This window comes from Nesoenas mayeri, assembly GCF_963082525.1.
Source record: "Nesoenas mayeri genome assembly, chromosome: 9".
NCBI classification, from domain to species: domain Eukaryota; kingdom Metazoa; phylum Chordata; class Aves; order Columbiformes; family Columbidae; genus Nesoenas; species Nesoenas mayeri.
Window position 1 is genome coordinate 312,288 of NC_137557.1, and position 26,604 is coordinate 338,891.

Consider the following 26,604-nt stretch of genomic DNA (forward strand, 5'->3'; position numbering starts at 1 on the left):
TGCCCGCCCTCAACCAGAACAAGAGTCCTTCGCGACCCGTGTTCCGCGCGTCCGCAAGAGCCTGCTTAGTGTTATCAGACACAGCGACAGCCAAGAGCCTGCTTAGTGTTATCAGACACAGCGACACCGAGCGCTGCATCTCCTCTCCACATAGCCTGGACTAAGCTCAGAGAAAAGTTTTAATGCCTTTCATAAAAATACATATTTTTCAATATAAAAAGCTTAAATTCATAGATTATAAATAACATAATTTCAAAATATTTAAGTTTGAGGACTTCATTTGCATTGCATGGGAACTGCAAGCTTGATGTCCTCGATGCCTCCTCAGTCCCAACCCTGTGATAAAGCATTTGTAGGATACACAACAGGCAGAAATACCCCGAGCACGGCCCGTCCTGCACACCCGTGACAGTGGGTGACAGAGCGGGGAACCAGCGGTGTCCCCAGCCGGGACACAGGTCCTGCACACCCGTGACAGTGGGTGACAGAGTGGGGAACCAGCGGTGTCCCCAGCTGGGACACAGCGCTGCCCTGGGTGAGTTACCGTCCTGCGCCAGGTGTAGAAGTGCCTGTAGGTGACACTGTCAGTTAGAAACAGCACTGCAAACAGTCTGAGCGAGGGTCTTCTCCCACTACGTATAACAAACAACTTGTGCCACATTTTTCAGACCTGATTTTAAAAGCAGTTTTTTGCATTTAAGATATTTGCCACAGATTGTATATATATAAAAAATTGTTCACGTGTTAACTTACAAAATTGTAGTGCTTAAGATAATAAACATCAAAATCTAAGAGCTTTTAAAAAATGCTTGTTTATAATGCATTGCTTTGTTTTAAAGGCAGCAGTCAGTACCAGTCTGGTTTGGTTTGCAACAATATTGTTGTGTGAAAATGTTGCTAAACCGTTCTGGTACTTTCGGATTGGAAGTATTTATTTTACAGTAATATACTGAAAAAAGAAACTGCAATAGCACCGTGTGTGCCTTTACGAATATATAATAAGAACTATTATGGCTGATATGGATCAGATTAAATCTGTATTCTATACAGCACAGTTTGTTAATAAGAATGAAAAAAGGATTTTTAAAGCTTAAGTAAGTTGATAACAAAAGTTTCTGACAGTAATAAGACAGTAATAACTGCTCCGATGGTGCGCACGCTTCCTGAGCCCAGCGAGCCGCAGTGCACCGCGGGGAACCCGGCACACCGTGTGACGTTAGCGGGTCCCAGGGGCTGCACCAACACCGCGCTCTCTGTCCGGGACTCGTTTCTGCCTGCTCTGAAAAGGTGAAGGGCTATACCGTTGTATAAAGTAGTGTGCTTTTTCTAAAGAGCAAGAAATACCTATGCATATATGTATTTAGATATATAGATGTATTTTACATTTAAATTAATGTAAATCAAGTCCAGGCAGAGATTAAACTGACCATAAAGATGACGTAACAAAAGTCATTAAGGCAGTGAGTAGTATCCCTTGAGGACTCCCAGGCACTCCACCTCTCTCTGGAGCGGACGAGGAAGGCTGGCGCGCAGGCGGCCCGCGCGTCACAGCCAGGTGAGGAACGGCTCGCCTTTGCTGAGAACCGACTCCACGTCGCTGAGAATCGGGATCAAGTCTTCCGACTCCAGAGTCCCGAGATCCACATTTGTTCCTGGAAGACAGTCGAGGAAATCAGGGAAACGCGTCTGTTGTGGATTTATGTTCATCGTCGGCTGTGCTATAGCTTCTCCTAGGAAAAGTAAAGAACAACTGTTGAAATACCAAACTCTTCTTGTGAGCAATTTAAAACCACACAAGTGATACAACAATTAGACTCCCCCACATGCACTTGTGAGCGTTGCTGCCCTCTGCAAACGCTGCCTCAAAACCACGCTTGCCTGCGGAATGCGCCTTTTTGCAAGAGCCAACTCCGTACCCTGGCCCTGCTCTCAAAGCACGAAGGGCCGTTTGCAGCGAGCTCGGGTGACGCCACCGCGTGCCCAGCGGGGAGGCAGCGCCGTGCCGACCCACTGGTGTGCACCGCGGGGAGGCAGGGCTGTCCTGACCCACTGGTGTGCACCGCGGGGAGGCAGGGCTGTGCTGACCCACTGGTGTGCCCCACGGGGAGGCAGGGCTGTGCTGACCCACTGGTGTGCACCGCGGGCAGGCAGTGCCGTGCCGACCCACTGGTGTGCACTGCGGGGAGGCAGGGCTGTCCTGACCCACTGGTGTGCACCGCGGGGACGCAGGGCTGTGCTGACCCACTGGTGTGCACCGCGGGGAGGCAGGGCTGTGCTGACCCACTGGTGTGCACCGCGGGCAGGCAGTGCCGTGCCGACCCACTGGTGTGCACTGCGGGGAGGCAGGGCTGTCCTGACCCACTGGTGTGCACCGCGGGGACGCAGGGCTGTGCTGACCCACTGGTGTGCACCGCGGGGAGGCAGCGCCGTGCCGACCCACTGGTGTGCACCGCGGGGAGGCAGGGCTGTCCTGACCCACTGGTGTGCACCGCGGGGACGCAGGGCTGTCCTGACCCACTGGTGTGCCCCGCGGGGAGGCAGGGCTGTGCTGACCCACTGGTGTGCACTGCGGGGACGCAGGGCTGTGCCGACCCACTGGTGTGCACCGCGGGGAGGCAGCGCCATCCTGACCCACTGGTGTGCACCGCGGGGAGGCAGCGCCATCCTGACCCACTGGTGTGCACCGCGGGGAGGCAGCGCCATCCTGACCCACTGGTGTGCACCGCGGGGAGGCAGCGCCGTGCCGACCCACTGGTGTGCACCGCGGGGAGGCAGCGCCATCCTGACCCATTGGTGTGCACCGCGGGGAGGCAGGGCTGTGCTGACCCACTGGTGTGCACCGCGGGGAGGCAGGGCTGTGCTGACCCACTGGTGTGCACCGCGGGGAGGCAGCACCATCCTGACCCACTGGTGTGCACCGCGGGGAGGCAGGGCTGTGCTGACCCACTGGTGTGCACCGCGGGGAGGCAGCACCATCCTGACCCACTGGTGTGCACCACGGGGAGGCAGGGCTGTGCTGACCGACTGGTGTGCACCGCGGGGAGGCAGCGCCATGCTGAGCACACTCGTGCGCACCGCGGGGAGACAGGGCTGTGCTGACCCACTGGTGTGCACCGCGGGCAGGCAGTGCCGTGCCGACCCACTGGTGTGCACCGCGGGGAGGCAGCGCCATCCTGACCCACTGGTGTGCACCATGGGGAGGCAGCGCCGTGCTGAGCACACTCGTGCGCACCACGTGCACTACACCCTACGGGAGCCCTGCAGCCCCGCGCTGGCCCGGGGCACAGCTGTAAACGGTTTTACAGCAGCTGAGCTCTGCAGTGTTGTATCACTTTCTCATACATGAATAACAACACGTGTGGAAATGTTTACGAGAGGCGCCCGTCGGCCGTCGCACCATTGGGAACTCCTGGTGACTTCAAAAGGAAGTTTAGGTGAGGAAGGGCTGAGAGTTTCACTATCTGGAAAGGAACTTGTTGACTTCTTAGTAACTGATTTCAGTATTTTAAACACCATGAGGACATTGATATAAAAAAATACATACCAAAACCTACACTAGCTAAATACATTCTGTTAGAAGGGAAATCCAGCTTTGCCATCGCAAGAGACTTACTAACTAGACTGATTCCCAGAGCTGGAAAACACAGAGTGTACCGAGAGTGTAACCTAAGACCAGGTTTGCGCTCCTCCTACCCTGGACAATGGTATGAACACACAAATTAAGGCTCACATTTTCCAGCTTTCATTTACTTTGTTTAATATCAGGCTAAGGTAAAAAGGGTTGAATCAGGACCTAAGTTAAAGCTGAAACCTTCTAGGCACTAAGGACCTTTTAGGCATTTTCCCCCACAGTCTTGGTCTGTTTTCTTGCACAGGAAAGTGGGAGATTATAGTTTGGTCATGCAGTTACAAAACACTGCTGGTTATAACACGAAGTTATTAATACCACAACACTTTAAGCTACATCAGAGTATTCTACCTGTATCCATCTCATCTACGTTGCCGAGGAAGTCTTCGGGTGTTGTTGGTATGCTGTAGCATCCTAAGCCCAAGCCGCTGTCCGTGCTCTGCTCCCTGGAGTGGTACGGGCCGCTGCGAATCCAAACACAACGCCTCAGTAAAGACGTTCTGTCAGACGCGGTCCCCGATCGCGTTGTTTGAAAACAGACAGCACAGTAGGTCAGACATTAAATACTGAGCCATTAAGCCTTATTCTCAGCTGTTGGACACTAATGTGGCCATGTTACATCAGCCCAAATATAAAGCAACCGAAGTGAGCCCACTCTTAAATTCTGAAATACATGCATATATAGGTCTCCAGGCAAAACCAGTTCTGATAGCCTAAAAACCCTGAGTTTATTTATACTTTGGTAATGATACTCTACCTAGAGTCTTCTACATACACCTAAAATATAATTAAAACGAGCTGTTACCATTCCTTTGATTTTTCTAAACCGAAGATCTCAGGTCAGTTACTCGGCCACACCCCCTGATCACAGCAGTTACAAAAGAGGACGATGAGGATGCGACTTCAGAGACACAGCTTTACAGAGCAGAGAAGGCGACGGGACCGACTGTCCAACGAAGAGGCCGTGGACTTGCCTGTTGAGGAACGGGTCAGATCCATTGCTCGTCAGGGGCCTCATGTCGTGCGCCAGGGCAGGGGCGCTCAGCGCGGTCTGCGCGGGGCCCGCGCCGTCCGAGTCCATGGGCAGCTGTCTGCACAGAGCGGCCTCCTGAGGACACACAGCCAAAGAGTCACCGAGCGCCCAGCGGTGCCGTGACAAGAGAACACGTAAGACAGACACATCTTTTTAGCAAGTAATGCTGAACTATGTAACTGATGACTGTGTGTTTATGGCGGTGTGAGGAAAATCAGGATGTAGACAGACAGCGTGTTCCACACCTCTGTGCTGGCTCAGCCCCGAGGACCTGCCCGCCCGTCTGTCCGTCTGTCCGTCTGTCCGTCTGTCCGTCCCGCCTGCAGCTGCGTGCCAGGGCTTCCCATCCGCCCCACTCGGCGAGCCACTCGCGCCCGCCCTGCCCGCGCTGCTGCCGCGGGACGCAGATCGCAGGACGCAGATCGCAGGACGCAGATCGCAGGACGCTAGCAGCAACGGGCCCTCTGCAAACCGCCAGCGAGGGGAAAAGCCCGACCCCGACCGAGCACACGTGCCTGCAGAGCACCGCACCCCCACCGCCTTGCTGCCCACGAGAGGATCCCCCCAAACCCGCCACCCGCGTTGTGACGCACACAGCTCGTGTGTCACCTCGCCATGCACCGACGGCTCGTCACAGCCGGCGCCGAGCGCCCGCGGGGCCGCGGGACAGCCGTGCCACGTCGCACGGCAGCTGCGCCGTGCTGCTCGGGACGACGAGCTGAGAGCTGCAGCGGCAGCAAGAGCGGTTTAAAACCCACTGACTCAAACCGGGTCTCCCGCGTGTCTAACAGCTTCAGTGAAATCGCTCTCGGCCCAAACTGGGGCAACGAGAGCACTGGGCTCTGAGACTGTGGGAGCTGCTGCCACATGACATCATGTGCCACATACCGAAGTGGAACATCACTTGCAGCCATAGAGTACTTAATATGTTAGAAGAAAAGCACTGAAATCAAGACTTTGACCCAATAATCTGCAGAATGAACCCTCTGCCCGGTAACAGGCATCTGCCCAATGCCTGTCTCCCATACACCGACCAAAGGAAACCTGTTTCTGAACCTTCCTGGAAGATAAATTCAGTGAACCAACGTGACATCTAGTGGTACACAGGTCTGTGCAAAGGCTGCTCAGCTGGGCTTTCCAGACAAATATCCTGAGAGCTTAAAATAACGAAGCTCTATCTGGTTTTACCTAGTTTACACGACCTTTGTTTTCTTTACGAAATAAGCAAAGGAAATATTTCATTTAAATCCTGGTAGAAAACTTTCTCCACTGAATGTACTATAGAAAAGATTAACATGTTTTTGAAGATAGAATATGATGTTTTGCTACGTTTTCCATTTATTTCCTCATTGAGGAGGATCGGTCTGGTCTCTTAATGAGTAATGTAACAATTATTCATTGGGAATTAACATATACTGGTGCCCGTTAATACAATGTTTCCTTTATAATCACATTATCTATCTATTCATGGATAAAGAATAATTTGCATTAGATGGTGTGATTATTTACTATGTGTTAAGAATGAATCGTCTGAAGACTCTTGATGGAAGCGTTGCCTTTTGTGCCTGTACTCTTCCAGACAAGGTGCACGGTGGCGCTGAGCGCACGGAGAAGCGCTGGGACGTCCCCGCAGAGCCGGCACAGGCTCCGCACCGACACCGCCTGCAGGAGGCTCCTGGCCAGCAAGCAGACCCTCTTTTTCTTTCAGTAAGAAAGAAAACGAACGCTCTTGAGGATAACAAAACCGAGCGAGGAAACGCTGAAATGGAAGCTGCCACAGGGCTTTCTGAAGTGCCGCCCTTCCTGCGTGCACCCCATGTTCAGTCATGTGCACCCCATCTTCGGTCGTGTGCGCCCATCTGCAGTCGTGTGTGCCCATCTGCAGTCGTGTGTGCCCCATCTGCAGTCAAGTGTGCCCATCTGCAGTCGTGTGTCCCCATCTGCAGTCGTGTGTGCCCATCTGCAGTCAAGTGTGCCCCATCTGCAGTCATGTGTGCCCATCTGCAGTCGTGTGTCCCCATCTGCAGTCGTGTGTGCCCCATCTGCAGTCGTGTGTCCCCACCTGCAGTCAAGTGTGCCCCATCTGCAGTCATGTGTGCCCCATCTGCAGTCATGTGTGCCCCATCTGCAGTCGTGTGTGCCCCATCTGCAGTCGTGTGTGCCCATCTGCAGTCGTGTGTGCCCATCTGCAGTCGTGTGTCCCCATCTGCAGTCAAGTGTGCCCCATCTGCAGTCGTGTGTGCCCATCTGCAGTCGTGTGTCCCCATCTGCAGTTGTGTGTCCCCATCTGCAGTCAAGTGTGCCCCATCTGCAGTCGTGTGTGCCCATCTGCAGTCGTGTGTCCCCATCTGCAGTCGTGTGTCCCCATCTGCAGTCGTGTGTGCCCATCTGCAGTCGTGTGTCCCCATCTGCAGTCGTGTGTGCCCATCTGCAGTCGTGTGTGCCCATCTGCAGTCGTGTGTCCCCATCTGCAGTTGTGTGTCCCCATCTGCAGTCAAGTGTGCCCCATCTGCAGTCAAGTGTGCCCATCTGCAGTCGTGTGTCCCCATCTGCAGTCGTGTGTCCCCATCTGCAGTCGTGTGTCCCTATCTGCAGTCGTGTGTGCCCATCTGCAGTCGTGTGTCCCCATCTGCAGTCGTGTGTGCCCATCTGCAGTCGTGTGTGCCCATCTGCAGTCGTGTGTCCCCATCTGCAGTCGTGTGTGCCCATCTGCAGTCGTGTGTCCCCATCTGCAGTCAAGTGTGCCCCATCTGCAGTCGTGTGTGCCCATCTGCAGTCGTGTGTCCCTATCTGCAGTCGTGTGTCCCTATCTGCAGTCGTGTGTGCCCATCTGCAGTCGTGTGTGCCCATCTGCAGTTGTGTGTCCCCATCTGCAGTCGTGTGTCCCCATCTGCAGTCGTGTGTGCCCATCTGCAGTCGTGTGTCCCCATCTGCAGTTGTGTGTCCCCATCTGCAGTCAAGTGTGCCCCATCTGCAGTCGTGTGTGCCCATCTGCAGTCGTGTGTCCCCATCTGCAGTCGTGTGTGCCCATCTGCAGTCGTGTGTGCCCATCTGCAGTCGTGTGTCCCCATCTGCAGTCAAGTGTGCCCCATCTGCAGTCGTGTGTGCCCATCTGCAGTCGTGTGTCCCCATCTGCAGTCGTGTGTCCCTATCTGCAGTCGTGTGTCCCCATCTGCAGTTGTGTGTCCCCATCTGCAGTCAAGTGTGCCCCATCTGCAGTCGTGTGTGCCCATCTGCAGTCGTGTGTCCCCATCTGCAGTTGTGTGTGCCCCATCTGCAGTCATGCGTGCCCCATCTGCAGTCGTGTGTCCCCATCTGCAGCCATGTGTGCCCATCTGCAGCCGTAGAGGAGGACAACGCAGGACAGAACGCCACGGCCAGGGAAGCCTGCGGCGTGTCCGCGGCAGCTGCTGCGCCGGAGCGAGCTGGCCCTGTGGAACGTCGCCTCCCACGCAGCGCCAGCGCCAGCACCGGCGAGCAGCCGGCTCAGCCCGCCCCCTCCACAGCTCACAGCGGACAGGAGCGCGGTGACGGCCGCGGCAGGAGCCACTGCACCCGGACCCTGACAGCACGGGTGGATTCTGCACCTTCTTTTCCTTGGGTGGGAAATATGTTGTTCCTCAAGAGCTCTACGGGTTCTGAAAACCCTCGTAATGCAAAGTGATAATGCCCTGCTGTATGTAACGTGGAGGTCACACAAACCCAGGTGCAGGGTGGCACTGGGGGCTCCATCCAGCACGGCTCAGCTGCTTAGGGCTGTGCGTGCGCTGGGTTACAGGCAAACGCAGCCAGCAGTGCAGGGAAACCAGCCCTGCTGGTAATGGCACAACTGTTTTGAAGCTTAATTTGCTCCTGTCCCGAAGCAAGAACAGAGCCAAAGAGAGTAAAAATAGCTAAACATGTTCTTAGCACGACGACAATTATGACTAATCCCATACCAGATATCCCACGCCCATCTCCGCTATGTTCTGAACTCTCCGTAGGGAAGAAGTTAAAGCCCCGAGGTCACTGCTCAGGGCAGAGATCAGCACCTCCAACACACAACAGTTCTGCACACACAGGTAATGGGTCAGCGTGCAGCTCCCAAAAATTAAGGGGGACGGAAACCGAACATGGGCGCCAGCAGCTGGCACCTGCAGAGCTTCCAGATGCGGGTCGAACCAGGAAAGTCAAACTCGGCCCTGACAGGAGAAGGTAAAAAATTCAGAACATCGAAGGAATCACACCTGTGTTTCACCCTTTCCGCAGGGCGCTGGGCACTTGTCTAACGTGGAGCGGTACATACAGACACTCACCGAAGACACGGGAGTAACCGCGTGAAGACAGGCGCTACAAAAGCATGTCATTTTAATGCCTTTTTTTTTTCCAAATGCAGCTAGATGGTGCTGTATAGTTTCAAAATATATTAATGAACTTTTGTTAATGACCTTGGTTAAGCAATTTTTTACAGTTCTTATACATATATTTAGAGGTAAAAGAGTAAAAAGATATAAAGGAAGCAAATATATAATTGTAAGGTGTTTTTACAAATACCCTGAGTGTTTGTGCGACTCTGCCCATCAGACAGCCATTTGCAGCGCGTTCCCGTGGCTGCGAACAGGGCCCCGGCAGCATGGCCCGTCCTGCGCTCGCTGCCCGCACCAGCCGAGCCCGCGGGTGCAGCGGCGGCCGCAGGCACCTGACGCATACGGTTTGTACATGGGAAGAAAAGCACAATGACACTCTTGTTGTCAGAGGTCTGTGGCAGCACATGGACCCGCAGCAAACTGCGTTTTCTGTATATGAAGAAAATAAAGCCCTTTCAGTACAATTCTGGTAACCTTGAATTTGGTGACTGCAATAACATCTATTACTGCTTTTGAAAAGTGATATTTTGGTAAAATGCAATTAAAAATTATTTGTTCTGAAATAAAAGCATGGAAAAAGAGCCTCTCAAATTCTCAATAATTACAAACATTAAAGACCTTCTCTTCAATTAATTCTGAGACAGGATGCTTAAAAACCCGAAAAAGAACAAACAAAAGAAACAAAATAACAAGCAGCACAACCCCAACAAGTAAAACGGCCATTCAAAGTCTGCAGAGAGAAAACCAGAAAGCCGGCTGCTCATTTGGGATTTTCTGCAAGAGGAGACAAGCCGGGGAGCAGCTCTCGCCCGGCGCTGCGCCCGCCGGCCCTGCCTCACAGCGCAGGTTTCACCCGCCCGCGCCCCCTGCTTCGCCACCCACAGCGCCCCCGAGGCCGCGGAGACGCGTCCTTCGCGCTGTTCCTGAGAGAAATTGGTTATTTCCTCTAAGGCAGCTGATTAATATGACATGTGAGACAGCACCGGTGGAGCTGTCCATAACAGAAGGAACACAATTGTTAAAACTCCCTATTTCCTTAAGGCGATGTAAAGGAAGTTACGTATCTATTTTGTACAGCATGAGTCATTCTATAGAGCTGAAACTTAAGAAGTAGAACAATAAACAAAATATCCACAAAGACCCATGTCTGAAATCTTCAAATCAGAGGTATTCATGTAAGATGTAAATGTGATTTTATTTTCATTCAAAGGCCAAGGATGCAAGTTACAGAATTGGGATCAGAGTCAAGAGCAACTCTGTGTGTTCCACCTTAACCTTCAGTGAAGTGTGAACATGGTCTGCTACACAAACCAAGTGAAACTGCAAACTGATCAGTGATAACTGCTCCAGATTTATACACAGGTGCAGAACAGAATTTGTTCCTTACATTACTGCTACAGCTGGTGAGAAAGACAGCCAGCGTGTGACTCCTGACAGACGGCCGTTTTGTGCTGTTCAGGGCTAGTGTAGAGAGAAACATGAAATGTTTACATCAGCTTTTTGGTGGGCGTTACGTAAAACAACAGTTAATCTTGCCATAAAGTGACAGAGCTACCAATTGTACCCGGTAAAAACGCGGACGCATTGAACCGAAGTCTCTCGCACAAAATCCAGCAGTATCCCCGGTTACCTGCCGCAGAAGCTCCTCCTGCCGCATCCTGATCCGCTCCCGCTCCATCTGGATCCTCTGGAGCCGCAGCTTCTGCTGCTGCTGCTGCTGCGCGGTGAGCGCGCGGGGCAGGGCCAGCAGCGCCCGGCTCTGCGCCGCGCCGCCCGCCAGCTGCTGCGGGCCCGCACCTGCGGAGCACAACACACCGCGGTTAGCATCGCTGCGCTCAAACGGCTGAGGCACCCACCGCAGCCGGCAAGTACCGGCACTCGCAATGGCTTAATACATTATCCTTGGTATTTCCTACGTGCATAAAATATGAATGCATATAATACAGCAAGTATTTATAGTCACACTATTGTGCTCAAATATGTACCTAACAATATCTACTAAATGACATGCAAGTTTTTCATTGGAAAATTCCTCTACAAGTGTGTGTCTATAATATGCAGTAAGCTAGTAAAAAAATTGTCAATCTTAATGTTTGCTTTATTGATAGATCTAAATTAAGGACTGTACAAATAATTACCAGCATAAGTAATGAGCACTGTGTGCGTTTCCACCCCTAAGAAGGCAATGCACTCTTCTTTCAACAATGCAGAGGTGGGAGGTGTTCCCATGGGACACAACCGCAGAGGTGTGCTCCTGGGGCTGTCACCCGCCTCCGCCAACACGGACGAGCCGCAGCGGGAGGTGTTCCCGTGGACACAACCGCGCAGGTGTGCTCCTGGGGCTGTCACCCGCCTCCGCCAACACGGACGAGCCGCAGCGGGAGGTGTTCCCGTGGACACAACCGCGCAGGTGTGCTCCTGGGGCTGTCACCCGCCTCCGCCAACACGGACGAGCCGCAGCGGGAGGTGTTCCCGTGGACACAACCGCGGAGGTGTGCTCCTGGGGCTGTCACCCGCCTCCGCCAACACGGACGAGCCGCAGCGGGAGGTGTTCCCGTGGACACAACCGCGCAGGTGTGCTCCTGGGGCTGTCATCTGCCTCCGCCAACACGGACGAGCCGCAGCGGGAGGTGTTCCCATGGGACACAACCGCGCAGGTGTGCTCCTGGGGCTGTCACCCGCCTCCGCCAACACGGACGAGCCGCAGCGCTGCGCACTCATCCGTAAATGACGGCATGGCTGTTGTATTTCAAAGCAGCGTTTCAAGCACTCCTCACCTCACAGGTGCTCACACACCACAGTAACGAAAATCAGCCTGAGAACTGTAATGAAGAGAGAAGGTGCATCTGATGAGACCCACTGACCAGCGGGACTGGCAGAGGGTGCGAAAGCGCCACATTAAAAAGGTACGGAAAACTATCAGGTACTACATCTTTCCCTAATACCCTTAACATACTTTCACCTGATTTTTCAAAGCAGATGAAACGTAAAGAAAACACAACGAAACGGAATCCGTCGCCCATCCCAGCTGCAGAGGCGCAGCGGTGAGGGCCAGCGCAGGCGGCTCCCGGGTGCACAGCGGTGAGGGCCAGCGCAGGCGGCTCCAGCGCAGGCGGCTCCCGGGTGCACAGCGGTGAGGGCCAGCGCAGGCGGCTCCCAGGCGTGCAGCGGTGAGGGCCAGCGCAGGCGGCTCCAGCGCAGGCGGCTCCCGGGCGTGCAGCGGTGAGGGCCAGCGCAGGCGGCTCCAGCGCAGGCGGCTCCCGGGTGTCTGGCCCCGCTCCAGGCGGCCCAGCCCTGCGTGTGCCGGGCCGGCGAGCTCAGCCTGCGGGCAGCGTCACCGCGGGGCACCAACACAGCACCAGCTTCACCATCAAACCCAGCAAAAGTCCTTAACAACCCGGCACTGGAAGAACTGCCCAGACTCACTGCGGCTTTAAAGCAGCTATATCAGGAAAGTTTAACGAGCTCTTAAATACAAACCTGTATAAAATTAACCTAAAAAAGATGCCAACTTGAGGCCTGCCTTAGCTCCTCTCAGGAGCTACATCATTCAGGTTAGGCAGCAAATGAGAAAGGTCTAATAAATTAGAGACTAAGGTGTCTGATTTTAGACCTAATTTAACACAACAGAGGGATTTGTAACTCCTGTGAATTCTGGACATGCAAGGACCATATTGTATAGTCAATGTTTTACAAAGAAAACCACAATAGTCTTTTGCATATCTGATTAACACCTGAAATCTTATCTGTAGGGGTATTCAGATTGGGAAACGAATCCTTAATCCACCGCTTTGGCAGGATATTCAAAAGGTCCACCTGGAGAATAACTCCACAAACGGCAGGTGAGAAACTGGACTGTTTGTCAGCAAACCCGATTCGTACCCGTGCAAAGCAGCGCAAGCCCTTCGCTTGCAGACAGAACACTGCTGCTCGGCCGATGCTGCTCGCACTGTCAGTGTGAACTAAGCAAACAGATCTTCTCTGGTTAAATCCGGAAACTATAAAGCAGAGCAGAATTTCTGTTGGACGGGCACTTTTATTTAGAGCGCTGTTATGGAAGAAATGCCAAGTCTTTGTGCCGCTCCGCGGTCACGGGTGACCATGCTCACAGCTGAAACAGCCGGCTGGCGCCCTCGGCAGCGGGAATCGCTCACCATGGACACACGACCACGGGAATCGCTCGCCATGGACACACGACCACCCTGGTCTCGAGAAATGTTTCCCTCTTAGCAGTGAGCTTGGGAAATGCTGGAGGAAAATGAGACGGAGGGGAAACAGCACGGCCTCTGCTGCACCCCCTTTTTATCTTCGACCGAAATGCACCCGTTCCCAGCCAAGCAGCAGAACAACACCGTCCATGACACGCAGAGCAAACCGTTCCTTCTCCCTCCCTACCCCCGCATTCCCAGTGAAAAACACGCCCAGCACCTAAAGCCAGTCTGGATTACGCGTGGTAGCGTGTAGTGCTTTAAAATTAACTGACATTTTTGCAAGGATTCTTTCACTAATAGGGCAACAGCATCATTAACAAAGTTCTTTTAACAAGAACATCTCAGATGTAAAATACTTTCTAGAAGAGATCCAATATTGTTCTGTCTGAAGCACTGAGATGTCTGTGTTCCTTTCTGTCTTTCTCTCATCGCTTCTGCCACGTGGGCACTGGAATCCCAGCTCAGCTCCGATCCTCCCAGGCCTGGACGTGTTTGTGCCGCGAGGGGCCCGGCACAGCCAGCACCGTCACACGTGCGCGCTGCATCAAACGTGTGACACCCACACACGCCAAATGCTGAGCTCAGCGACCCCAAGGGTCTCTTCCAACCAAAACGGTTCCACGACTCTGTGATCCGGTATCGCACAGGTCCAGCACATAAAGACTGCGGGACCACTTGGGAGTGCAGCTGCAGGATATTTGAGCTTCAGTGGCAAACCCAGCTCAAGACATAATCCCAGTTACAAGCAGCCCCGCAGTAATGCAAGCTCTTGCGGGTTCAGTCAACGTGTGGTCCGCAGGCAGCTGTGTCCCCACACACGACAGCGGCTTCACATGGCACCGGAGCGCTGCCGTCTGTCAGTCCTGCCGCGCCAGCTGCCCGTCCTGCCCACGCACTGCCCCCGCCCAGCTGGCAGAAGCATTTTTGTGGCCACAGAGCGCACTAAAAATTGCCTGCGGATAAAAGGAAGATATTTGCTGGCTACATCAGTTCCCAGCAAAAGTAACTGGGCAGCCATGAAAACGCTTATGTGCAATCAACGTGGGAGTCTGGGGGGAAAACAAGCTGTTTGCAGCACAGACGGAGCAAGGCCAGCAGCGGCGTGTGACTCCATCGGCACAGGCAGGTCACAGTGCAGTGCCGGGAGGGCCAGGGCCGCAGTGAGGGCTGCGTGCAGAGCCAAACCCCTTCCGCAGTGCGAGAACAATACATGGAACCACATCTAAAGATACGGTTAATCTGGTCTTATACACATTAGAATAAGCAAGAAATATTCTAAGTGCAATTATATAAATTATATCAGTGTAAATCTGGTGTCAAATTGCCAGGACCACAAGCACTGAGGCAGGAATTTAACTCCTCTTGCATGCATAAGCATGTGCTTGAATTTTTGGCATGTCAATGGTCGAGTGAATAGAGCAACCACGCTAAGAATCCAGGCTGGCTGAAGCGTGAGCACAATGCAGTAAGTTCTCCTTAGGAAAGCTGCTTTCACCGAGCGGCACTCGCGCGACAGACCGGGCGCGGGAGGTGAAGATCAACAGCCCGGATGGCGCGCACGGGACGCGCTCGGGCAGCCGGGGCGCTCTTTGTCACGGCTACGAGTTGCCTTTGCTGTGCGAAACACCCGCTGATCCGCGCCCATGTGGCAGCACAGCTGAAATTACACATGCAAGGCAAAGAACAAGACAATACGAAAATGCTGAGAAATATGTCTCCCTGAGCTATGGTGCCAAATAACCCCCCAAGTCACTCCTCACGAGGACACAGAGTATTTTGATGAACAAACTGTATCTTGGAGTAAATGACTTTTCTCTCAGGCACGACTGTCCGTGGGCGCGCACCACCAAGGAGCTCCGGCCGCTCGGTACGGCAGGGAAGCATTCCCGCAGCCTGGCATCGCGGTGCAGAACCGCCGAAAGCCAAGTACGCTCTAAGTTCATGATCGTATTTCTAACAACCAAAAAACCCCATTCTACTGCCAAAAAAACCGCTTTCCACCCGCGAGGTTTGAAAAGGCTGTAGGTGCACGCAGTTCCACCCGCGTGGGAGCGGGAGGGCATGGAGGTGATGAAATCCATTTTCTTTTTTCAGTTTCATTCAAAACCAGTTTATAAACACGCAGATGCTAAGGCCCAGGTTCTGATCCTACCAGCTGCATTACAGCATCCGTCCACTTGACTTGTTCTTGAGTGAAACCATTATAATGTCCTATAGGCAAATTTAGGACTCGCGTGGTCTACTTTCGTGAAGTCAAATCTAGTTGTTGGGTATGTGCACACACAGATATAAGGCACATTAGGTTAATGTCACCTAGCTCAGAACAAATATTAACTAGAAATAAAAAGAGTATAAAACATTAAGACTGCTAGGTGATTATTTGCTTATATCCATTACAGAAACAACATGAAACGAAACCCTGGGGCATTCTGCAGCGCCCGCCACGAGAACTGCTACGTTCAGCTGTTCTAAGAATACATCTGAAGGGTCAAATGCTGCACGTACAGTAACAGACCAGCTGACTCCGGGAACCAGCTGAGGAATAATTAAACCACGGCAGACTCGCAATATGCTCTTTGCACTGGTTCCCCTGGAAGGCACTGAAATAGTCATGGGCAAGCCTTCGGTTGACGTGTTAAGTTTTAGGGCTTTTCCACACCAGCAGTTCACACGTGAGGGCTCGTGGAACACGTCCTGCAAACCCTGCAGATTTCGGAAAGCACTGCCCACCCCCTTCCAACAACCACCGTTCGCTGAGAGCGCAGATTAGTTTTCTTACTTAGAATCATAGAATCATTCAGTTGGAAGAGACCCTCAGGATCATGGAGCCCAACCATAACCCAACCAGCTCCAGCACTGCCCCACGTCCTGAGAACCTCATCTAAACACCTCTTCAACCCCTGCAGGGATGGCGACTCCAGCACTGCCCTGGGCAGCCTGTTCAATGCCCCACAGCCCTTTGGGGGAGAAATTGTTCCCAGATCCAACCTCAACCTCCCCTGGGCAACTTGAGGCCGTTTCCTCTGCTCCTGGCGCTTGTTCCTGGGGAGCAGAGCCCAACCCCCCTGGCTCCAAGCTCCTTTCAGGCAGGTCAGAGATCAGAAGGTCTCCCCTCAGCTCCTGTTCTTCAGCTGAACCCCCAGGTCCCTCAGTCTCCATCACATTGTGCTCCAGGCCAGGCTTGGCTGTACCGAACAGGAGTGCATTAGTCCTGTGCTGTATCCAGGGCCAGTCTGGGTCTAGAGGCAGCTTTATTACCTGTAGGTGGTGCAAAGCCCACACTAATGAATCCTTCTGCACCTTGCGAAAGCATGCAGGCCTATCTAAACCATGTCTGAGATGGGCTTCCAGAACCAGGAGCTGCGGAGAGCGCAGCACCGCGATGCCGGTGGCGCCCAGCATGACCGCTCTGGAGGAGCACGGGAGGCGTTCGATCCCAGGTGAAGTCTCCTGGAACCCACAGACTACGGTGCAGAGACACCCCCTTCATCCTGTACAAGTGTATTCACCAGCTTTGAGAGGACCATTATCAGGCCTGGGCTAGATCTTCAGGCTTGGGCTTGGCTGCATGATGTTCTCAAGATAAAGACTCCTAAAACACCTGAATGCGGAGGGGCTTACTCTGAAAACTGCAGCTTCCTGCATCAGCGGCTATTATCTTGGAGAAATTCTGACCCAGGAAAATCAGAAATATCCGGGTCAAAGAACGTAAAGAAAGTCTACTAAGAAACCACTAAAGATAAATGGTGTTTCCACATTCCCTGCAAACCTGGCGGCAGCTGGAATCCTTGAGCCAAACAGTGCGCAGGAAGGAGCCGCGGTGACGTGACACAAGGCAGAGCGGCTCTGGCAGTGCTGGTGCAAACCCACAGCCCCCACAGCCCTCCTGGTGAACTGTCCCGGGCATCCCACAGGCTGGCAGAGCAGCCCAAACTACTGAGAGATCCTTCAGGAACGCGCCGGCAGCGGCGCTGCGCAGCTGCAGCCAAGAGCACGTGCCACTGCAGCTGCGACCGCCGAGAGACGGGACTTGTTGGTGAGCAGCTCCAGCAGGGAGATGAGCGATGCAGGGCTCCCGCACGTGCTGTACGGCGTGTGAGCGTGCGAAGCAAACCCAGCGGCTTGGGGCGGTTCAGTACAGTGCCGATGCGCACACATCCAGCACAGTTCTCCGGAGCTGCGCTGTCCCGCTGTGGCGCATTGTCCCCAGCCACCCACTCAGCCCCCGCACAGGTGGGCACCCCATTCCTGCCCCCATCAGCAGGATGGAGAGAGAATTGGAAGAGAAAAGCAAGAGAAACCTGTGGGCTGAGGTAAAGACAGTTCAAGACGTGAGGCAAAGCTGTGCACACGAGCACAGCAGAATACGCCCGTGCGTTCCCACCAGCAGGGAGGCGCTGGGCCGCATCCTTGCGCAGCCGCCACGCCGCACGCCTGGGGGCTGCTGCGGCGGGCAAACGCCATCGCCACCACCGGCTCCGTTCCTCCGGCTTTTCCGGACCTTGCATTGCTGAGCGCGGCGTCACGCGGCACGGAACATCCGGCAGCAATCTGGAGCAGCTGGCTCGCCAGCGGCACCTCCCCGTTCTTGTGAACCCGCAGCCTCCCTGCAGTGCAGAGGGAGACCCACCAGAAACCCCAGAGAGCCCAGCTCTGCACGCTCTGCTCGGGCACAGCCAGACACGGGCGTGTTACCAGCTGCTCCGGAACACAGCTCCAGAACGCAGCTCTGGAACACAGCTCCAGAACACATCTCTGAACCACAGCTCCAGGACACAGCTCTGGAACACACACAGCTCCAGGACACAGCTCTGGAACACTGGAACACAGCTCGAGGACACAGCTCCACAGGGGCTGCTGCTGCACCAGCTCCACCCGCCCAGCCCGGCACAGACGAGCCCCGTGGCTGCGCCGGAGCTCCTGTCCGGATGCCACGTGCTTTACACGTCACCTCCTGCGCCCTCCCAGACACCTTCTGTACAGAATAAACGCCAGTAACACCTGTGGTCAGGTTTGTCTCCCATGTAACCGTGCCAACCTTACCATCACTTCAAATGATCTCCCTCTTCTTTCCCTTTCAGTTCATGCCCTGACTGGACTACTCAGTTTGAATCTTTCGATAGAAAGTTTTTATTTCTAATAAATCTAATAAATCCGTGACATTTTACCAGCTCTGGGTGCTCTGGGGAGCCCGAGGAGCCCTGGACTGCGGGGGACAGCTCAAAAGGCACCAAGGAAAATGAGCTGATCTCTGGCGAGCTGCAGCTCCCCGGGCAGAGCTCGGCACTGCCACCGCAGCCCTTCTGCGGAAAGACACAACCTGAAACCTGCTGCGGCACTTGAACGGAGCTGAGAGGATGGAACCAGCAGGTGACCAGCGCTCGCCGTGCAGGCAGACAGACTCAGGGTGGCTTGAGTTCACATCTCTTGGGGAAAAGCAAATCTGTTTAGCCAAGCGGGGCCGGTGCCTCTGGTAAACAGCCATTGCACAATTCCCCAGCCCAAAAGAGCAGTAAAAATGTGGAGCGACGTTCCAAACCTGGACTTTGTGGCCGCAGTTCCACCACGGTCCATGAATTACAACTATTCAGCTGACGTCTCAAGTTCGACCCGTGTAATTTTCTTTTGGGAGTTACATGAAAAATTAAGAAAAATATGTTAATCTTTTTGTTTGCTTTTAAATTGGTCACAATATCCTAGCGAATTCGGTTTCCCGACACTGCAGGAGACCCGTCTGTGGATGACTTTGCTGGATATACGCTGAGCGAGGAGGGTTCTGCGGGTGAGAGGCCGCGCAGCCGCCGAACCAGAGCAGGCGGCGCGGGCTGTTTCTGCCGCGCACGGACCGCGCTGTCCAGCGTCGGGAGGGTCGGGCCTGTCCGCGCGGCCGCAGCCCGGCGCGGGGCCGCGGCAGGTGGCACGCAACGCGCCCTGACGAGAAACAAATGTCTGCTGGGGTTCAAAAGAAAGAGCAGCCCAGCCATATTACGGTTTTGACTCGGTCACGACACAGAAAATCAGAGCAGGCTCCCCTCCCTTTCTCCCTCCGCTCCTGCCAACAAAGAGCTGCTTGTTTCACTGATTCCCAGAAACAGCATCGGCCTTCCAGCAAGGTCAGCAAAGAACGCGGCTGCTCAGCGCTGCTGCGTCTCGTTCCAAAAATCTGTAAAGCATTAAACCGAAAGGTTGTGCCGTCCCCGCGCACAGAGGCTCCTTTATTCAGATTCCTGGGCTGGAAACAGCTCTACACAAATTGCTCAACAGTTTCGACTGTTAAGCTCTGTGATGATAGTCTCATTTAACTTCCCTGTCTTCGGTGACCCAAATGAACAACCTGCAGGTGCAGCATCAAATGGTTCAGCAGAAGTTATTGAAAAGGTTTGAGATTTGCTCTGTAAGCACTTTTAACAACAAATCAGTAACAACAAATACCAGTGGGGGCTGCTCCACTGGGTGCTAATGACCAATTCCTGATGACGGCTATTGTTTAAAATCTTCCGTTTCACGCAATCCTCAGCCTTGCATCTCAGCGGCTGTAGCTCTGAGGACGCTCGCCCTGCCCTGGCGCGTCTGCGCGACCGCCTGACGGGAAACGCTGACGGCACAGCAGCGTCCCCGTGTTCACGTCGGAAACGACTAGGATTGGGAACAACACCACCACCTCTTCCGAACACACCGGCCTCCCGCATTTCTGATTGACCAGACTGCTGCTGGTTTACAGGTCTGTGTCCTTGGAGATATCTGGATTTCTTTTGCCTGATACTGAAGGTAACTGCTGGTGGTGTTTAGAACTATTAGCCACTGTCCTTCAAATATAAATAAACACTCCATTTGAGATCTGGCTGATAAATTACTTCTCAGAGGTTTTAATTGCAAATAACCACCCCCCACGTTCTTTTCCGGAGCCGCATCATGAAGCTCTCACTCCCGCAGAAGGTGCAAGTCCCAGCGCAATCGGCTCCCTGTCAGGATTGCTCCATTAGCCAGAACCAGGTGCCATAGTTATTCCCACTGACCACAACGAATGGCGTCCACGTCTTTCGGGACACCCAGTGATTAAAGGTGGCCTGGAACAGGACGCGCTTCCCTGCGCAGGTGTGAGCGCACGAGCTGCTCCCCTGGAAAAACACGTTCCTCTCCAGCTTACGGATTTGTAGCCAAATTCCCAGCCAACACGAGCCAGGCCGTGCAACATCTACAGCATTTCACCCACGTCAGTTATCACCAAAAACACATCCCACCTGTTTTTAAGCACTGCGGAGTGTCTGTGTTCTTATCTCCACAGACTCACCCTGACACAGGCACCAGAACCGCACGTTATCACCCTCAAACAATAGCAGCTACACCTCGTTAATCACGGCAGGATATGGAAACTTTGCTTCATGTGTTTATTGCTCTTAGACAGGACCATTGCACTGTTTTATTGGTTACATTTCCTGGCCAATTAAGCAGACGAAAGCAGAGGCAGTGCCACAACCCCGGCTGTACCCAGACCCAGTGAAATCATCGCTAGCGATGCCGCGGAGAGCGGAGCCGGTGAGACCACGGATGAGTTTCTGTGACACGGTGGCCGGCGCAAGGGCCGCCCGTGCACACGCGGCGCGTCCCGCTCCGGGGCCGCGACGGAGCAGCGGCTGCAGCGGCTGCAGCGGGAGCCGCCTCCCCCGCAGTCACAGAAACGGGTGAGACCGCGCAGCCCTTCATCTGGAGCCTGACACCCCGAGCTGCGCGGCTGGGCTCCCCGGATCAGCGCACACAGCCACCCCCGGCACGCCCGGCCTTTCCGCACAGGCTTTTACGGGAACTGCGCATGTACATTCAAGCTAATTTATATAGAAAACATAATTACTATCAGAGGGGTTTATTATTTTATGTCAAAATAAGTTGCAAACTGTTAAACTCGAAAAACATCTAAATGAAGACCAGATTGTGCTCACCAACTCGATGAAGAGCACAGTCACAAAATGAAATACATCTTTTTAGAACAGTCTGAAGAAAGCAGGATGAAAATAACAATGGTTTTGAGTGTTGCACAATGCTGAACAGACTACAAAACACGCAGCATTCAATTAAAGATTGTTGCAAAACAAGCTTTTTTAAGGATCTAATTTTTCCCCCTAAATCATGCTACACATGCCGAAAACCACCCTCCACAGCCTCGTCCCGGCAGCGAGGGCCGTGGGGCAGAGCTGGGCCTGGCCTGTGGGGCAGAGCTGGGCCTGGCCTGTGGGGCACAGTGACTGTGGGGCACAGTGAGCCGTGGGGCAGAGCTGGGCCTGGCCTGTGGGGCACAGCGAGCCGTGGGGCACAGCGAGCCGTGGGGCAGAGCTGGGGCCGCGGGGCCAGGCCCATCAGCAGCCCCGGTGCTGCGGCTGCTCCCGCCTCCCCGTCCCCCTGCCCAAGCGCCAGCTCAGACCCCGATCCCCGGCACGCGCAGCAGCGCCCGCCTGGCTCTGCGCCGGGGCTCCGGCATGGCTGCGGAGCTGGGCCACAACGGGCAGTTAACGCTGCACCCATCAGCTGAAAAGGAGCACGTCTCAGAACGGGTGGGGAACTAATCCATGTGCAGATTCGGCACCACAGTAAATGGGATTTACAGAAATGCAAGAAACGCAGTGTTTCTGCAAGAAATAGAGTGTTTCTGGCTGTCGGGTCAGAGGCTGATCATTTTCCCTGTTGCATTCCAACAGGAAAATACATAGTTAAAAGATTCCTGTCAGGGTTGCCCTTTCCTTAGTGTCTCCAGCGAGGAACCCCCTGGGAGAAGGACCAAGGCAGAGCGTTCAGAAGCAGCAGACGGGACGAGGGAACATCAGCTCACCCGGAGCAACGCGTTGTCAGTCTCGGGACAAGTTTGCCTTCTTATTCATGAAACCTGACTGAATTCAGCCATGGTGTGTAAATGGGCACAGAAACCTGCCTAGCAGGTATTAGTTTTCTGTACATTTAACAAGATGCATCAAAGAAAGAAATACCTTCGGATGCCTTTGTTGTATAACATTTAAAAAGTAATGCTTTAAATGTCAGTGAGAAATCTAACCCTGCTGAGGTTACAAAACCAGCGTGTGCTGTGCGGAAAGGAGAAAACCAGCAGAACTTCCAAGGCGTGCCCACTGACCCCAGAGGGCGGTCGCTGCGTGTCTCCCCGTGCCAGGCACAGGCACACGGCGGCCTGCGCCCGCCGCGCGCTGCGCTGAACGGCACGTCTGTCAGCGCCGCGTCCAGCAGCCTGCGCTGAAGGAGCCCGCGCGCCGGCTGCAGGCACACCGTGCTTCCCACCGTCTCCCAGCAGCACAGCGAGGAAAACACGTGTGTTAGTAATTGAAGCGCAGACCAGTATGCAGACCTGGAATACTCAAATCCTTTAAAGTGGCACATCTTCAAAAGAAAACCTTCTTTTGCTTCCTGCAGTGCCAAAAACCGCTAGGGCAGAAGTTACAGAATTACAGCCAGAGGAGCGTCCTGACCGGGTGTCCCGTTTCCACGCCTCTGGTGTCTGTGGCGCTGGCTCAGCCAGGCCTGGCTCCCCCGAAATAGAACCCAAACCCACCCCAGGGCGCCACGGTGAACGGGCAGAGCCGTCACAAAGCCGCGGGCTCTGCGCGCACACCCGTCATCCACAGCGCTGCGCACAGGAACACTCAGTTACGCGGTGGGTTCGCAGAGGCTGCACACCACCTCTGGATGGAAAACACGGGAAAAACTCGGGTTTGTATGGGCGACACTACACCAAAAAATTGTCACAGAGGGTCTAAAATAAAATGCACGATATGTCAGAACTTGTCAAGCCGCGCGGATTCACGCGTTGCCAGCGCACACAGGGAAAAACACAGAACGCGGAGAGCACCCTGTTGGGCCGATGGCAGAACCAGAGCGCCCTTCTGGGAGCAGAAATGATCTGGCAGCCCGACCAGCAAAGGCGGCTCGGCCGGAGTGTGCTGAGCACCGAACCGCGGCCCTCACCGCGCCTGGGCTGGGCCACGGGCCCTGCAGAACCGAACCGCGGCACTCACCAAGGCTGGGCTGGGCCACGGGCCCTGCAGAACCGAACCGCGGCACTCACCGCGCCTGGGCCGGGCCACGGGCCCTGCAGAACCGAACCGCGGCACTCGCCAAGGCTGGGCCGGGCCACGGGCCCTGCAGAACCGAACCGCGGCACTCACCAAGGCTGGGCTGGGCCACAGGCCCTGCAGAAGCGAACCGCGGCACTCGCCAAGGCTGGGCTGGGCCACGGGCCCTGCAGAACCGAACCGCGGCACTCACCGCGCCTGGGCCGGGCCACGGGCCCTGCAGAACCGAACCGCGGCACTCACCGAGGCTGGGCTGGGCCACGGGCCCTGCAGAACCGAACCGCGGCACTCACCGAGGCTGGGCTGGGCCATGGGCCCTGCAGAACCGAACCGCGGCACTCACCGAGGCTGGGCTGGGCCACGGGCTGGGCCACGGGCTGTGCCATCGCCATGTGCCGGTGCGGGACGGCCGGGGAGCTGGCTGCCGGGTGCTGGCTGACGTGGCTCAGCGGCTGGGTCAGAGCTTTGCGAGGATCTTGCCATGTTGTGATTTTTTCTATGTGACTGAGAAAGAAAAGATAAAACACAAACTCAATACAAACTACCCGAGTATATTATATACGTGGTTACACATAACGTCATGACGCGGTGAGTTCTCGGCAGCCCCGGCAGGACCCAGCGCGGTGCTGCTCCCCGGCAGTGCCATCCTGGCATCGCGGGGACACGAGCTGTCCTTAAACACCATGGAACACTGTGGACAGCGCGGCCGGACAGAGCCCGTCATGCAGCACCAGCCCTCCATGCGGCACCGGCCCACCATGTGGCACTGGCCCTCCATCTGGCACTGGCCCTCCATCTGGCACCGGCCCACCATGTGGCACTGGCCCTCCATGTGGCAATGGCCCTCCATGTGGCAATGGCCCGCCATGTGGCACTGGCCCGCCATGTGGCACCAGCCCTCCCTGCGGCACAGGCGCCGTGGGGCAAGAGCAAGCAACGGCTGGTTGTGACCAGAACGTACGGCCGTGATCACTGCGCTGACTCGGCTTTACCCAGTTCATAAAGGCTGTGAAACGTCAGACAGTGCTTGTTTAACAACCCCAGAGAGCAGAACTGAAAACACAACAGTTCCCTCACATCGGCACCAGGATTCTAACATGAAGGGCTTGGTTCCCGGCCAGAGACGCCTCCCTGCCCCGACTTCCACTGTTAATGTAAACCCCTCCCCGTCCCTTCTACATGGGTATTGAACCTTTGCAGAAACAGGTAACGGTTCGTCCTGCTTGAAATGTATTGAATTCACACTGCTAGAACAGATTTAGGCCCAGCATCTTCTATTTCACACAGGAGAATGAAAGAAAATGTAGCAAAAATTAGTCTTTAATAAATTCTTACAGCCTCCTGCATATCAGCAGTGACAAGATTCAATTCCGAAGAGCCTCTTTTTTCTAAAGGCCAATGGGGAAACCATTAAACACCACAGGTGTATTTCAAACACTAAAACACAGAATACTGTCCTAAAATCCAGGACCTTCACACCAGAATCAGTCCAGAGGCAGTTCCAGTGCTCAGTCCGTCCCAGCCCGTGACAAACGCCCCACGCACGCCGTGCGGGCCCCCGACAGCCCCGGCACCGCGAGGGGCGCAGAGCAGCGCCAGCCCGGGCTGCCCACGGCACCCTGTGCCGTCAGAGAACCGCGACACGGCCCCGCCGCAGAGCGAGCTGGGCTGAGGGCCAAGGCTGCCTTGTCCCCAGCCCTGTGTCCTGTCCCCAGCCCTGTGTCCCGTCCCCAGCCCTGTGTCCCGTCCCCAGCCCTGCGTCCCCAGCACTGTGTCCCATCCCCAGCCCTGTGTCCCGTCCCCAGCCCTGTGTCCCGTCCCCAGCCCTGTGTCCCCAGCCCTGTGTCCCGTCCCCAGCCCTGTGTCCTGTCGCCAGCCCTGCGTCCCTAGCCCTGTGTCCCGTCCCCAGCCCTGTGTCCTGTCCCCAGCCCTGCATCCCCAGCCCTGTGTCCCATCCCCAGCCCTGTGTCCCGTCCCCAGCCCTGTGTCCTGTCCCCAGCACTGTGTCCCCAGCCCTGTGTCCTGTCCCCAGCCCCGTGTCCGGTCCCCGGGCTGTGCCGTCCCTCGGGGTGGACGGCGGTGCCCCACGCAGGCCGGGCTGGGCGATGGAGCCGCGTGGCCAGCGCTCCTCTCGCTCTGCTCCGTTTCGTGGGGCTGCAGCAGGAAGGGAGAGGCAACTGGGAGCCTCGGTGGCCAGGAGCAGCGCTTCTGGCTGGGAAACCGCACCCTGCTGCCACTGCTTGTTCCACCCCGCAAACATCAATTCTGCTCGTACGTGTGAAATCTCACTGTAACGAGGAGCATTTACTCAGCTCTGAAATGAGTATCTGTACACAAGAAAGAAAAACACTATGGAGAGAAGCTGAAATACCCTTATCTGGGGTTGTATCAATCCAGCTGTTCCTTGTTTTATTCTTTCCAGAACTACTAATCCCAGCAGGATTTTCTTCTTGGCACACATCACATCGCCCGCAACAATGGGACGGAGAACAAAGCTCCAGACACAGGCCAAATCCTGCGCCCCCGCGGGACTGCGCTGCTGAGGAGCCGGGCACAGCGGAACCCGCGCGGCTCCGGAACCCGAGCCCAGCGCTGGGCCGCGCGAACACACCACCGAGTCACCCCGGCTCCAGCGCCCCCAAGCACTGAATGTGTCAGTTTCACCCGCCCTGTCAATGGAATTAGACTGATAGAAATCACTTCACACGCTGAACTCTGGTGTAGCAGCACCTACACAGAAAGATAATCCCTTACACTAAATCTGGCTAAGTTAATACTTCATAAATACCACACAAACACCTTTCCTTCAGTCCTAAGAGCTGTATTCTGTAAATTTTAACAAGTTTCCACTTCCCTTAACAAAAAACCAAGTTTCTATCATTGCCAGTTTACACTTTCAATCTTTGTGTATTTTTCTTTAAATGCCAATAACATTTTCACTTTCTAAAGTTTCTCACAAAATGGCTCCAGAAATATGTAAATAATGTTTTTCAGTTTCCCTTGTAATCTTTACTTTCCTCTTTCCCCCGACAGGCCGGGGGGGAGGAGAACAGAGCACGGAGCAATAAAACGGTTTTAAATGTAGGTGGACAGGCAGTGCTGGTCACGTCTGAACAGGCTGGCTGTGCCAGGTAGCACCGCACTGATCGCTCGGCCAAAGATGACGCTGAAACTCAGCGTCAGAACAAGTCTGAAAAATACTAATTCCATGAGTGCTCTAAATCTCAAGAATTTGCTCTTTTATTACTATTTTCTGCTGTTATCATACATCTGTATTCTCTCTTGTATTGCATGCCACTTTCTGTTCACATCCACA

At 54.6% G+C, this 26,604-nt stretch overlaps 1 protein-coding gene across 2 annotated transcripts in view; it reads right to left on the reverse strand.

Annotated features, from left to right (window-relative positions):
• Nucleotides 1–1,545: 1,545 nt before the first annotated feature.
• Nucleotides 1,546–26,604, reverse strand: part of WWTR1 (WW domain containing transcription regulator 1) — a gene marked incomplete at both ends in the record, with an annotated part of 42,740 nt that continues 17,681 nt past the window's right edge. The window contains 5 exons of one of the 2 annotated variants that reach the window (XM_080349934.1): nt 1,546–1,730; nt 3,980–4,092; nt 4,603–4,736; nt 10,638–10,790; nt 23,651–23,792. In XM_080349934.1, coding sequence (XP_080206060.1) covers nt 1,546–1,730; nt 3,980–4,092; nt 4,603–4,736; nt 10,638–10,790; nt 23,651–23,792 — 727 coding nt within the window. Of the gene's footprint in view, nt 1,731–3,979; nt 4,093–4,602; nt 4,737–10,637; nt 10,805–23,631; nt 23,793–26,604 lie in introns of both variants that reach the window. The other variant, XM_080349933.1, reaches the window with a different exon arrangement.